General features: G+C 40.4%; 1 protein-coding gene across 1 annotated transcript in view; it reads left to right on the top strand.

Annotated features, from left to right (window-relative positions):
• The window catches only part of SH2D4B (SH2 domain containing 4B), a 108,042-nt gene that overhangs the window by 46,315 nt on the left and 47,664 nt on the right, over window positions 1-14,063 (top strand). The window contains exon 4 of the mRNA XM_037805317.1: window positions 4,352-4,499. Coding sequence (XP_037661245.1) covers window positions 4,352-4,499 — 148 coding nt within the window. The remainder of the gene's footprint in view (window positions 1-4,351; window positions 4,500-14,063) is intronic.

Below are 14,063 nucleotides of genomic sequence, written 5' to 3' on the forward strand. Positions count from 1 at the left end.
ACAGTTCATCACAAACCTTGTCTTACTTTTCACCTGTTCTTCCATTCACTTTCTCCTCTGCTGAGTATTAACTGAGCACCTACTACCTGCTAGGCCCTCTGCTGGGACCCGGCAGAGGAGGAATGGGTGACACAGACCCTTGTGGAGTCCAGCACCTTGCAGAGGCCCAGTGGTATTGTTAGGGTCATACAGACAACACAAACCACAGTGTCTTCCAGAAAAGGCATCTGTCTCGGTGGCATTTTCCATCGATGTGAAGCATGCTGTGCCTCTGTAGGCTCCTGCGGCGTGCTGTTACCAATGGGTTATCAGGGAGATTGAATGAGCTGGACAGCTCAGGGGGCTTGGGACTTGCCAGAAAAAAAGCATTTGATTCTGAAGGTGGAAGAGGAGGGTTTGCGTATCTGCCTTTTGGCTGCATTAGCCTTTGTCTGATAAACATAAGGGGAATTTTACTTTAGCAATCTCCACGGAAGGGGGAAAAACAGGGACTAGGGCTGATGTGGGACCTGGTCTGGGCACCTTACCTGGAAATCACTGCTGCACCTTGCCTGTACCGGGGAGTGGAGGAACGGTTTTTGGCCAATCCCAGGGGGTCTAGAAGAAAAACTTCCAAAGAAGGTGTTTCAAAGCATGGGGGTATCCCTGAACTGTGGGGCCTAAGAAGGGGGCCCTGTTTGCTTAGGTCTAAAGGCTGACCCCCCCTGGAATGCTGGGAGTCAAGTACCACCTGGTCGGATAGAGGCGAAGACACTGAACACAGTGCAAGGATCTCTAGATACTTACCTTTGAAGGTCTCTCAGTGAAATGGCTGGTTCCCCATCCAGTCACCCTAGAGAGAAGCCCACCTCTCAGCAAAGCCCCACCTACCCACTCCATGCCTCACAGTCAGATATTTGCTTCTTCTCTGGAATATGAACAGAGAGCCAGGGAACACCAGGTCTCTGGGGAAAGCCTCCAACGTGAACGACAGGACCACATCAAAGAAACTGAAAAGAAAAAAAGCAGAGGAAAGAGACCTAAATTAAAGTATGGGGAAGAAAAAGCTCTAAAATCCCCAGAGAGATGGGCTACTGCATTCATGAAACAAGTGTAGGATGCAATGAAGAGAAAGGAACAACCAAAGAATAAGTAAGAGGGCTTGGTAATTACAAACACGATAGCTGAAATAAATTCCATAGAAAGTTTGGAAGGTTAAGTCAGTGAAATCAACAAGGAAGGAGAAGAAAAAAAGACAAGGGATGGAAAATATAAGAGGGAAACGATAAGGGATTTAGAGGATCATCTCAGGAAGTCCAACATTTGACTAACAGGAGTTTTAGAAAAAGAAAAATAAGAGGAGAATAAATTATCAAAGAAATCCTAAGTAAAGGTGTATTAGAACAGAAAGCCACGTGCCTCCAGATTGACAGCACCTTGAGTACCTAGCACAATGAATGAAAGAAAATCCATCCTAAGACACATAATTTAGAAAAATTCAGACCATCAGTGATAAAGAGAAGAGCCTAAAGGCTTCCAGAGAGAAAAATTAATGTCTCAAAGAGGAGACTCAGAGTGGCGTTACTGGATTCTAGAAGATAAAGGAGCAAAGTCTTCTAAATTCTGCAGAAAGATTTTCAATCAAATTCTATGCTTAGCTGAACTTGCAGTTACATGTGAGGGTAGTTTATTGATATTTTCAGAGATGTAAGAAGTACTAAAAGGTGTGTTGTTGCAAAATGAGCAAGTGACAAGAAAGAAGACATGGGGACAAAGAAGCAGGGGCTCCGCAAGAACTTGGGGAAGACTCAGGGATGGGAGGTGGGATAATGGATGGATAGGACACCTGGAAAGCAGGAGCAACTAGTTCAGACTGGGAAGGAAATATGGCTCTCAGGGGGAGGGAAGTTCCCCTTGGAAAAAGATAACTGCTGTATTATCTGTTATAATAGAAAGAATTTGGTTAAAACAGAGAAAGATTTCCTACAGATCTGAGAGAGATTTGGGAAAATTCAATATTCAACTTCAAGATAAAACAATTATTAGCCCAGAAAACAACAACAACAAAACACATTTGAAAAAAAGCAATCATACCACCATATGTTTCTGAATTTAAGATGCCGTTAATTGAAAAATGCATCATTTTACTTAGTAAGAAGAAAAAATGGTTGCCAATTGAAAAGGCAAGTTATAAGTTGTAAGACACCTGTGTCAGAGATGTTGACAAGTTTTAACTTGTGCTTCTTAAAACAGATGAAAATAGCAGCCTATTTGGCTTTGCAGCAAATTATATTTACACTGATTATTGATTTAACCACAAATAGTGGTGTAAATTTATTGTAAGGTTAAGGAGAAGTATGGGTGTATACATGTGGGGGAAATATGAATGCTAATTACTCATTTACCAAAAAAATAAAGGCAGTAGTTATGTCTAGAATTGATAAATTAAGAATTGGCAGCATTATTCAGATATATGGGTGTAAGCATCCAAAAGGACAGCTAAAATAATTGAAAATGCTGGCCTCTGATTACCAGCCTGGGCTGGGGTGAGTTGAGGTGAAGTGGTTCAGAGACCTGCCATTTTTCATTATAAGCCTTTGGTACTATTTGATCGTTTAGCAAACACATTTTACTTAGACATAAAAAAAGGTAGAGGAAAATAGACACAAACACACTATTTTGTTGGTGCTTAAAATGGGACAAAAGTTGGAGCCATTTGGGGTACCCACACCTGCTCTCTCTTTGATCTATGTTAACCTGACATAAGGTTCAGGCATGATCTTATCCTGCTGAATTGTCTTGCAGGAAGAAGCGCACCCCCCAACTTACCTTCCTTCCCCCTACCTCCCTCACTCTCTCCCTTCCCCAAACTTCCCCTCCCCCACCCCTGTGAAAACACACTGGAGTCCTCTTATCTTTGCAAAAAGCTTTTTTTTTTTAAATTAAATTCAATTTTATTGAGATACATTCATATGCCATACAAGCATCCATGGTGTACAATCACCATTCACAGTACCATCATATAGTTATGCCTTTATCACCCCAATCTATTTTTGACCCCTTTCCTTACACCAGAAAGAATCAGAATCAGAATAAGAAATAAAAGTAAAAAGCACCCAAATCATCTCCTCCATCCCACTGTATTTTTCATTCAGTCTTTGTCCCCATTCTTCTACTCATCCATCCACACACTGGATAAAGGGAGTGCAATCCACAAGGCTTTCACAATCACACTGTCACCCCTTGTAAGCTACACTGTTATACAGTCGTCTTCAAGAGTCAAGGCTACTGGGTTGGAGTTTGATAATTTCAGGTATTTACTTCTAACTATTCCAGTACATTAAAACCTAAAAAGTGTTATCTATATAGTGTGTAAAAGTGTCCACCAGAGTGACCTCTTGACTCCATTTGTAATCTCTCAGCCACTGAAGCTTTATTTCATTTCATTTCACATCCCCCTTTTGGTCAAGAAGATGTTCTCAATCCCATGATGCTGGGTCCAGATTCATCCCTGGGATTCATATCCTGCGTTGCCAGGGAGATTTACACCCCTGGGAGTCAGGTTCCACGTAGTGGGGAGGGCAGCGAGGTCACCTGCCAGGGTGGCTCAGCTAGAGAGAGAGAGAGAGAGAGAGAGAGAGAGAGAGAGAGAGGGAGAGGGCCACATCTGAGCAACAAAGAGGCACTCCAGGGGAGACTCATAGGCACAATTGTAAGCATTTCCCTGTTAGGCTGTGCTCTAAGATTCAATTCTGAGTTTACACATTGTAGTCAGACGATATTGGTGAGGCATTACAGTGTTTGCCTTGGTTTCTGGTGTACTTCACTCAAGATGCTGTCTACAGGATCCATTTACCTCATGGCATGTCTCACAGCTTCATTCCTCGTTGTTGTTCAGTATTCCATTGTATGCGTACACCGCAGTTCACCATTCTGTTCCTCAGTCGGTGTACCCTTAGGCCACCTCCACCCACTGCAATTCATGAACACTGCCTCCACAAACACCAGTGTGCAAATTTCCATTCCTGTCCCTGCTCTCAGTTCTTCCAAGTACATACCCCATAATGAGGTTGCAGGACCCCGTGGCCCCCACATACCCAGCTTCTGCAGGAATCTTTTGAATTTATAAATTGTCCCACATATTTCCATCCACCTGGTCCTTACCACAGCCTTGCCAGTTACGTGTAATCGTTGCCATTTCATATGTGTGGAGACCAGGGTATGGTGGGGTGGGGGTAGGTGGGGGTGGGTGGGGGAGTGGGTGGATGGGAAGCATCGGCCTGCACTGACCTGATGCAGAATCAGAGGTGCTTCTCCTCCCTCGTGAAGGATCCGGGTCACCTAACTTCATTCTGTCCTCGCCATGTTTTAGAGGAAAGAGGAAGAGGAGAGGCGGAGAGGAGAAGAGCAGATTCGCCTCCAGGAGGAGCAGAGGGCCAAGGAACTCTACTGGACCCTGAAGCAGGCCCAGCTGCAGAGCCACGCCAGCGAGAAAGAGGAGCGCGAGTGGGAAGAACAGTGTGAGTAGAGCTGCTTTTTAGGGGCCGGGGGACCTGTCCTGACTCTCCCACCCACCGTCTTCCCACGTGTTGGTTAGCTCAGTCATCGTTTCAGGTGTTCACTCATACACCCCATAAGCTTTTACTGAGGACCAACCAAGTGCATGGCCCTGCTAAGGACTCAGACAGAAGGTAAGGGCTCCACCCTCAAGGAGCTTCTGTGCTTGTCGGGGAGATTTCTTGAAAAATAAAATCCTACTTTTATTGAGTTTATAATTTCCTAGCTCTGTGCTAAACCCTGGGGATCCAGAGATGAAGGATCATGGCCATTATCCTGGAGGAACTCATTGCCCAGGGCAGGAGGTAAATGCACAAGGCTTTGAGGGGTAATATACTATGCACAGTTGGAGCACAAAGTGACTGCTCTGGTGGGGTCCCAGAGGCAGTGAATAGGAGTCCCTGAGGCAAAGAGGCTGGGGAGTGCAGTCTAGACAGTGCCCACCATCTGCACATGCGTGGCAGCAAGGAAATATGGCATGCTAGGAAGTCGGAGGTGTATGGGATGGCTAGAGCTTGGAGAATGTCCAGGATGGTGAGAAGTTTGAGGGGAAGGGAAGGTGCAGCCAGCTTTGAAGGGTGGACAGTGGAAAACTTTTACAAGTGAGTGACATGATTAGGGCTGGGTTTGGGGGTGAGAGGGAGATGAGGAGATTTGCAATGGTGCAGTTTGGAGATGATTGGAACTAGAGCCACAACAGGGACTGGAGAACAGAGATGTAAGGTGCCATCCACTGGCCGTCCCTCTGTTCTTAGCCACGTGCCAGATTCATTAAAGTTTTTTTTAAAATTGAGATATGATTCACATACCCTAAAATTCACTCTTTTAAAGTGTACAATTTGTGGATTTTAGTATATTCACCAAGTTGTGTAATCATTGCCACTGTCCAGAACATTTTCATCACCTCCAAAAGAAACCCTATTCCCATTCACAGTTAATTCCCCCACCTCTTGGCTGTTTTCTGCCTCTGTAGATTTGCCTTTTCTGACATTTCATATAAATGGAATCACACAATATGTTGCCCTTTATGATTAGCTTCTTTCATTTAGCAAAATGTTTTCAAGGTCCGTCCATGTTGTATCAGTACTTCATTCCTTTTTATAGCTGAATAATAATCCATTGTATGGAAATACTACATTTTGTTTGCCCATTTATCAGTTTATTGATATTTGAGTGGTTTCCACTTTTTGACTATTATGGATAATGTCGCTATGAACATTTGTGTGAAACTTTTTGTGTGAACATATATTTGCAACTCCTTTAGGTATGAACCTGGGAGTGGGATTGCTGGGTCATACGTAACTTTATGTTCAACATTTTGAGGAACTGCCTAATCGTTTTCCAAAGAGACTGCACCATTTGACATTCCCTCTATTGATGTTTGAGGGTTTCAGTTTCTCCATATACTTGCCAACACTTATTATCATCTGACTTTTTGATTATGGCCACCCTAGCAGATGTGAAATGGTATCGCATTGTGGTTTTAATTTCTATTTCCCTAATGACAATGGATGTTAAGCATCTTTTCTTATGCTGATTGGCCATTTATATATCTTCTTCAGAGAAATATCTGTTTAACTTCCTTTCCAAATTTAAAAATTGGGCTATTTGTCCTTTTATTGTTTAGTTGCAAGAGTATATATATATATATATATATTTTGTGTGTGTGTGTGTGTGTGTGTGTGTGTGTGTGTGTGTGTTCTGGGTTCTAGATCCCAATCAGATATTTTCAAATACTTTTGCTTCTTCCCTAGGTTGTCTTTTCATTTTCTTGATAGTATCCTTGGAAGTATAGAAGTCCTCGATTTTGATGCAGTCCAATTTATTCATTTTTTTCTTTAGTTTCTTGTGCTTTGAGTGTCATATTTAAGAAACAATTGCTTAATCCAAGGTTATAAAGATTTACCCCTATATTTTCTTTTAAGAGTTTTAGTTTTAGCTCTTATTTAGGGTGTTGATTCATTTTGATTTCATTTTTGTATATAGTGAGAAAGTAGGGTTCCAACTTAATTCTTTTACATGTGGCTATTCAGTTGTCCAAGAACCATTTGTCAAAAAGACAAGTCTTTCCCCATTGGCTGGTTTTGGGACCCTTGTAAAAAATCAATTGGCCATAGATGTGTGGGTTTTTTTCTGGACTGTCAGTTATATTCCATTGATCTATATGCTTATTCTTATTCCAGTCTTTTTTTTTTTTTTCATTTTTATTGAGATTGTTCAGATACCATACAATTATCCAAAAATCCAAAGTGTACAATCACTTGCCCCTGGGTACCCTCATAGAGCTGTGCATCCATCACACTTAATTTTTGTTCAATTTTTAGAAACTTTTCATTACTCCAGACAAGAAATAAAGTGAAAGATGAAAAAAAAAAAAAAAAAAAGAAAAGGAAACTCTAATCCTCCCCTATCCCTAACCAACCCCCCTCAATTGTTGACTCATAGTATTGATATAGTACATTTGTTACTGTTTATGAAAAAATGTTGAAATACTACTAACTGTAGTATATAGTTTGTAATAGGTATATAGTTCTTCCCTATATGTCCCTCTATTATTAACTTCTAATTGTATTGTCATACATTTGTTCTGGTTCATGGAAGTGATTTCTAGTATTTGTACAGTTGATCATGGACATTGCCCACCATAGGATTCAGTTTTATATGTTCCCATCTTTTGACCTCCAACTTTCCTTCTGGTGACATATATGACTCTGAGCTTCCCCTTTCCACCTCATTCACACACCATTCGGCGCTGTTAGTTATTCTCACATCTTGCTACCAACACCCCTGTTCATTTCCAAACATTTAAGTTCATCCTAATTGAACATTCTGCTCATACTAAGCAACCACTCCCCATTCTTAAGCCTCGTTCTATATCTTGGTACCTTATATTTCATGTCTATGAGTTTACATATTATAATTAGTTCCTATCAGTGAGACCCTGCAATAATTGTCCTAATGTGTCTGGCTTATTTCACTCAGTATATTGCCCTCGAGGTTTTGTCATCAACCCATTTTAATATGGTTTTGTTCACTCACCATACATTCCATCCCAAGTAAATAATCGATGGTTTTCTGCATGGTCATACATTTATGTGTTCACCACCTTCACCATTATCTATATAAGAGCATCTACATTTCTTCCACAAGGCAGGAGGGAGAGTCAAAGAAGGTAGAGAGGAAAAAGAAAGAGGTAAAAAAAAGACAGCTAGGAAGCAGCAAAAGGAAAAATAACCTTAAATCAAAGTAGAATAAAGAATCAGACAATACCACCAATGTCAAGTGTCTAACATGCCTCTCCTATCCCCCCCCTCTTATCTGCATTCATCTTGGTACATCACCTTTGTTACATTAAAGGAAGCATAATACAATGATTTTATTAGTTATAGTCTCTAGTTTATGCTGATTGCATCCCTCCCCCAATGCCTCCCCATTTTTAACACCTTGCAAGGTTGACATTTGCTTGTTCTCCCTCGTAAAAGAACATATTTGTACATTTTATCACAATTGTTGAATACTCTAGATTTCACCAAGTTACACAGTCCCAGTCTTTATCTTTCCTCCTTTCTTGTGGTGTCTCACATGCTCCCCACCTTCCTCTCTCAACCGTATTCATAGTTACCTTTGTTCAGTGTACTTACATTGTTGTGCTACTGTCTCCCCAAATTGTGTTCCAAACCACGCACTCCTGTCTACTATCACCCTGTAGTGCTCCCTTTAGTATTTCCTGTAGGACAGGTGTCTTGTTTACAAAGTCTCTCATTGTCTGTTTGTCAGAAAATATTTTGAGCTCTCCCTCATATTTGAAGGACAGCTTTGCTGGATACAGGATTCTTGGTTGGTGGTTTTTCTCTTTCAGTATCTTAAATATATCACACCACTTCCTTCTTGCCTCCATGGTTTCTGCTGAGAGATCTGCACATAGTCTTATTAAGCTTCCTTTGTATGTAATGGATCGCTTTTCTTTTGCTGCTTTCAGGATTCTCTCTGTCTTTGACATTTGATAATCTGATTATTAAGTGTCTTGGCGTAGGCCTATTCATATTTGTTCTGTTTGGAGTACGCTGCGCTTCTTGGATCTGTAATTTTATGTCTTTCATAAGAGATGGGAAATTTTCATTAATCATTTCCTCTATTATTGCTTCTGCCCCCTTTCCCTTCTCTTCTCCTTCTGGGACACCAATGATACGTACATTATTGTACTTTGTTTCATCCTTGAGTTCATGGAGACGTTGCTCATATTTTTTCATTCTTTTCTCCATCTGCTCCTTTCTGTGTAGGCTTTCAGGTGTTTTGTTCTCCAGTTCCTGAGTGTTTTCTTCTGCCTCTTGAGATCTGCTGTTGTATGTTTCCATTGTGTCTTTCATCTCTTGTGTTGTGCCTTTCATTTCCATAGATTCTACTAGTACGTTTTTTGAACTTTTGATTTCTGCCGTATACATGTCCAGTGCTTCCTTTACAGCCTCTATCTCTTTTGCAATATCTTCTCTAAACTTTTTGAATTGATTTAGCATTAGTTGTTTAAATTCCTGTATCTCAGTTGAAGTGTACGTTTGTTCCTTTGACTGGGCCATAACTTTGTTTTTCCTAGTGTAGGTTGTAATTTTCTGTTGTCTAGGCATGGTTTCCTTGGTTATCCAAATCAGGTTTTCCCAGACCAGAACAGGCTCAGGTCCCAGAGGGAAGAAATATTCAGTATCTGATTTCCCTGAGGGTGTGTCTTAGAAAATTGCTCCGCCCTTTGATGCCTCAGGTCACTGTGCTTTTCTGCCCAGCAGGTGACGCCTGTTAGCCTATAATTCTTGACTGGTGTGAGGAGGTATGGCCGTGTTCCCCCAGGCTCTGGGGTCTGGTTCTGAATGGAAAGGGCCCCACCCCTTTCCTCCTAGAGAAGACAGAGCCCCCAGGTGGAGGTCATTAGCATTTCAATGGTCTCACTCTCTGCTTGTGGTGTCTCCACCCTTCCCAGAGTCACAGCCCTGGAAACTGAAAATGACTGGGGCTTTCTCCACTGAGCCGAAAAAGAAACAGATAGTCCCCTTCAGACCCAGTCCAAGGCGACTCTCCGGCTCTCCCAGGTCAGTCGTCACCCAAAGCCTCAGTCTGTTTTTTGGGGATGCGTACCTGTAGTGAGCAGTTCACACTCGCTACTTAAAACCCCAGTTAGAGCTCAGCTGAGCTATATTCGCTTGCTGGGAGAGAGCTTCTCTCTGGCACCACGAGGCTCCGCAGCTCGGGCTATGGGGGAGGGGATCTCCCGACCTGGTTCCGCAGGTTTTACTTACAGATTTTATGCTGTGTTCTCGGGCATTCCTCCCAATTCAGGTTGGTGTATGATGAGTGGATGGTCTCGTTTGTCCCCCCGCAGTTATTCTGGATTATTTACTAGTTGTTTCTGGTTTTTTGTAGTTGTTCCAGGGGGACTACTTAGCTTCCACTCCTCTCTATGCTGCCATCTTGTCCCTCCTCCCTTATTCCAGTCTCGATTACTGCAGCTTTGTAATAAGTTTTGACATTGAAAAGTGTGAGTCTTCAAACATTGTTGTTCTTTTTCAAGATAGTTTTGACTATTCTGGATTCCTTTCATTTCCATATGAATTTTAGGATTAGCTTGTCAATTTCTTGAAAAAAAGAAAAAGTTCATTGGATAGGAATTTTGTTGAATCTATAGATCAGTTTGGGAAATAATTCCATCTTAATAATACTGTCTTCCAATCCATGGACATGGGGTATCTTTCTATTTATTTAAGTCTTCTTTAATTGCTTTCAATGACATTTTTTAGTTTTAGTATATGCCTTGCATTTTGTTTAATAAATTTATTTTTTAGTACTTTACTATTTTTAATACTATTGTAAATGGAATTATTTTCTTAATTTCATTTTTGGATTGTTCATTGCTAGCATGTAGAAATACAATTGACTTTTATTGACTTGTGTCCTGCAACATTGCTGAACTTGCTAATTAGCTCTATTAGTTGTTTTATAGGTTCCTTACAATACTCATACATACAAGATCAATTTGTATGCAAATACAGATAGTTTTCTTTCTCCTTTCCAATGTGTATGCCATGTATTTCTTTTCTCTTGCTAACTTGCCCTAGGCTGAAACATCCAGTAAAATATTGAGACGTTGAATAAAAGTTGCAAGAGAGGACATCCTTGTCTTGTTTCTGATCTTTGGAGGAAAATTTTCAGGCTTTCACTGTTAAGTATTGTGTTACCTGTAAGTTTTTTTTTTTATTTAAATTTTTTGTAGATGCCCTTTATCAGGTTGAGGAAGTTCCCTTCTTTCCTAAATTTTTGAATTTTTTTTTTTCAGACACGAAAGACTGTTGGATTTGTTAAATGCTTTTTCTGCAGCTCTTGAGATTACTATGTGGATTTTTTATATGTTAAAACAATCTTGCATTTCTGGGATAAATTCCACTTGGTCATAGTATATCCTTTGTGTGTTTCTGAATTCAGTTTACTAGTACTTTTTTGAGGATTTTTGTGTCTGTATTCATAAGCGATATGAATACAGTTTTCTTCTCTTGTGATGTTTTGTGTCTTGTGATATTTGGAAGTATCAGGGTAATACTGGCCCCAAAGAACAAGTGAGGAAGTATTCCCTTCTCTTCTATTTTTTGGAAGAGTTTGTGAAGAGTTAGAATACTTCTTTAAGTGTTTGATAGAATTCACCACAAGCCATTCAGTGGTCCAGAGCTTTTCTTTGAGGATTGTTTTTTGATTACTAATTTAGTATGTTTACTTGTTACATGTCTATTCAGATTTTCTGTTTTTTCCTAAGTAGGTTTTTGGTAGTTTCTATTTTCCTAGGTATTTTCCAATTCAACTAGTTACCTTATTTGTGGCTGTACAATTGTTCATAATATTCTATTATAATCCCTTTTATTTCTGTAATGCCAATAATACTCCCTCTGTCCTTGCTAATTTTAGTAATTTGAATCTTCTCTCTTTTTTTTTTCTTGGTCAAACTAGCTAAAGTTAGTCAATTTTGTTGATCTTTTCAGGGAAACAACTTTTGGTTTTGTTGTTTTTTCTATTGTTTTTCTAACCTCCATGTCATTAATTTCTGCTCTACTCTTATTATTTCTTTTTTCCTGCTTACCCTGGGTTCAGTTTGCTAGTCTCCTTCCAATATCTTAAGTTGGAACATTAGGGTATTGATTTGAGATCTTTTTTAATGTAGGAATTTATAGTAACGAATTTCCCTCTAAGTTTTGTACTTGCTGCATCCAAAAAGTTTTGATATGTTGTGCCTTCATTTTCATTCCTCTCAAAATATTTTCTAATTTCCTCTGTGATTTCTTCCTTGACCCGTTGGTTATTTAGGGGCATGTTTTAAAAATATCCACATATTTTTGAATTCCCTAAATTTCTTTCTGTTACTGATTTCTAATTTCATTCCATTGTGGTTGGAAAACATACATTGTATGATTTCAATTCTTTTAAATTTATTTAGGCTTGTTTTATGGCCTACCATATGGACTTTCGTGGAGAATGTTCCATTTTTTCTTGAGTCAATGCTCCTCAGATTTCTAGCCTTATAAGAAAGTTGATTCTGGTAATTTTTGCCTGTGTTCTCATTGCTTTTAGGTAGTAAAAGATTTTTGGAAGTCCTTAATCCACCATTTGCACTGACATCCTCTTAAAGTGATATTTATTTAATTTGTGCCAGTCATAAACACTCAGAACTTCAGGAGCAACTTTGGAGACATTATTTTGGACACCTGGCAAAGGGAATGGGTGGGAAAACCTTATTTTTAATGTTGGATTTTTCTTTTTTAATTCCAAGTGACCTACTACATAATGAAGTGGTTGAGAAGAAATAAGCCAAAACAGAAATTGGATGAATTGATAAATTGGTTAAAATTTTTATATTCAATATTTATTTATTTTTTACTTTTTTCTGGGGCAGTTGCAATCTTTAAGATGCCAGCGTTCTTCCTCCATCTTAGCATTGATGTCTTTGACCAGATGTTCCCAGGGCCTCTTGGGCTAGGGCAATCTGAGGGGTGTGTCCAAGCCCAGGGCAGGCATTTTCCTGTGGGCTGAAGCCTCTGAGCACCGGGACCAGCGTGCTCCAAGCCCCATCTTGCTGTTTTATTCATCAAAGAGCTTGAAAACCAGGCTGTCTTGGCTCTCCAAGTTCCCCTTATGGCAGTTGTTTTCACACTTGTTTATGCTGACGCCTCCTGGGTAAAATGGGGGTGAGCAGACATCTCTGGTGGAGAGGATGTGGTGGACCTACAGTCCCCTGTCCCCTAGTCCCCTCCCCACTGCTGCAGCTTCTGGGGCCCCTCAGTGAAACGCTTTGAGTTCCGTTAACACTATTGCCCAGGCCTTCTAGCAACTGCCCTTAGCTTGAGATCGTCTCCTCTCAAGGAAAATTCCTTTCTTATCTGAGTGACCTCGGCTCTGGGCTCTCCCATTCAGGAGAGCACAAGAGATGTGTCATCCAGATAGGACTGAATCTCTGCCTGCCCCTTGTACTCATCTGGCCGTGGTATCTGGGTCCTGCGATACTAGTCACTTCCTCCTACATTGCAAATGTGAATACTGTTTTCAAACCTAATTTTCCTCCAAGGGCAGGCTCTGAAGTGATGCCTCAGGGGTGGCTACAGGAGGAGAAGAGAATCTTCCCCCCACTCATTGGTAACTGCTGGGAAGATGCTCTTTAACTGTTTCATGCCCATTCACATATGGGTTAGAGTTATTTTAAGGATTGCCAAATATTGTTAATTACTTTGTTCTCACAGAATTCAATGGAATGCCCCAACCCCTGACAAACCCTTCACAAATCCTTCTTACATCCAACCACTCATGCTTAGAACAGCCTTAGAGCAGAGTGGGTTTTTGGCATTTTTATTTTACTGGTAGGGAAACTGAGGCTCAGACTCAGTAGGCAGGTTGAGGAAGCTTCCTCTTCAAGCTTGGGGGAGATGCTCTTGATCTGCACCTAGGGCAGACTGAGGAGCAGCAGTATACATTTATTAAGCACCTACTGTATGCCAACCATTGTGTTAGACATATTTCCTCTAAAAAGTCTCACAGTCTGGAAGAAGAGAATCACATATACAAGTTCTTACAACTTGGTGAGTAAGTGTTCCAATAGAGGTTTTTCTAAAATACTCAGCGAGAACAAATCCCTTTGGAGAAGGGAGAGCATTTGGAAAGGCCTTAAGGAAATGGTGTTTGGTTTGGGTTTTTTTTTTTTTTAAACGCAATTTTATTGAAATATATTCACATACCATATAGTCATCCAAAGTGTATAACAGTTGTTCACAGTATCATTATATAGTTGTGCATGCATCACCACCATCAATTTTTGAACATTTTCCTTACTCCAAAAAATAAAAATAACAATAAAAATAGAAGTAAAAAAGAACACCCAAAACATCCCATACCCTTCCTCCCTCCCTTTTATTCATTTACTTTTTCTCCCCATTTTCCTACTCATTTGTTCATACTTGGTTTGGATCTTGATTTGGGAAAAAATGGAGAGGTAAAGATGGTGGGGAACA

Source organism: Choloepus didactylus, chromosome 15 (genome assembly GCF_015220235.1).
Source record: "Choloepus didactylus isolate mChoDid1 chromosome 15, mChoDid1.pri, whole genome shotgun sequence".
NCBI lineage: Eukaryota > Metazoa > Chordata > Mammalia > Pilosa > Megalonychidae > Choloepus > Choloepus didactylus.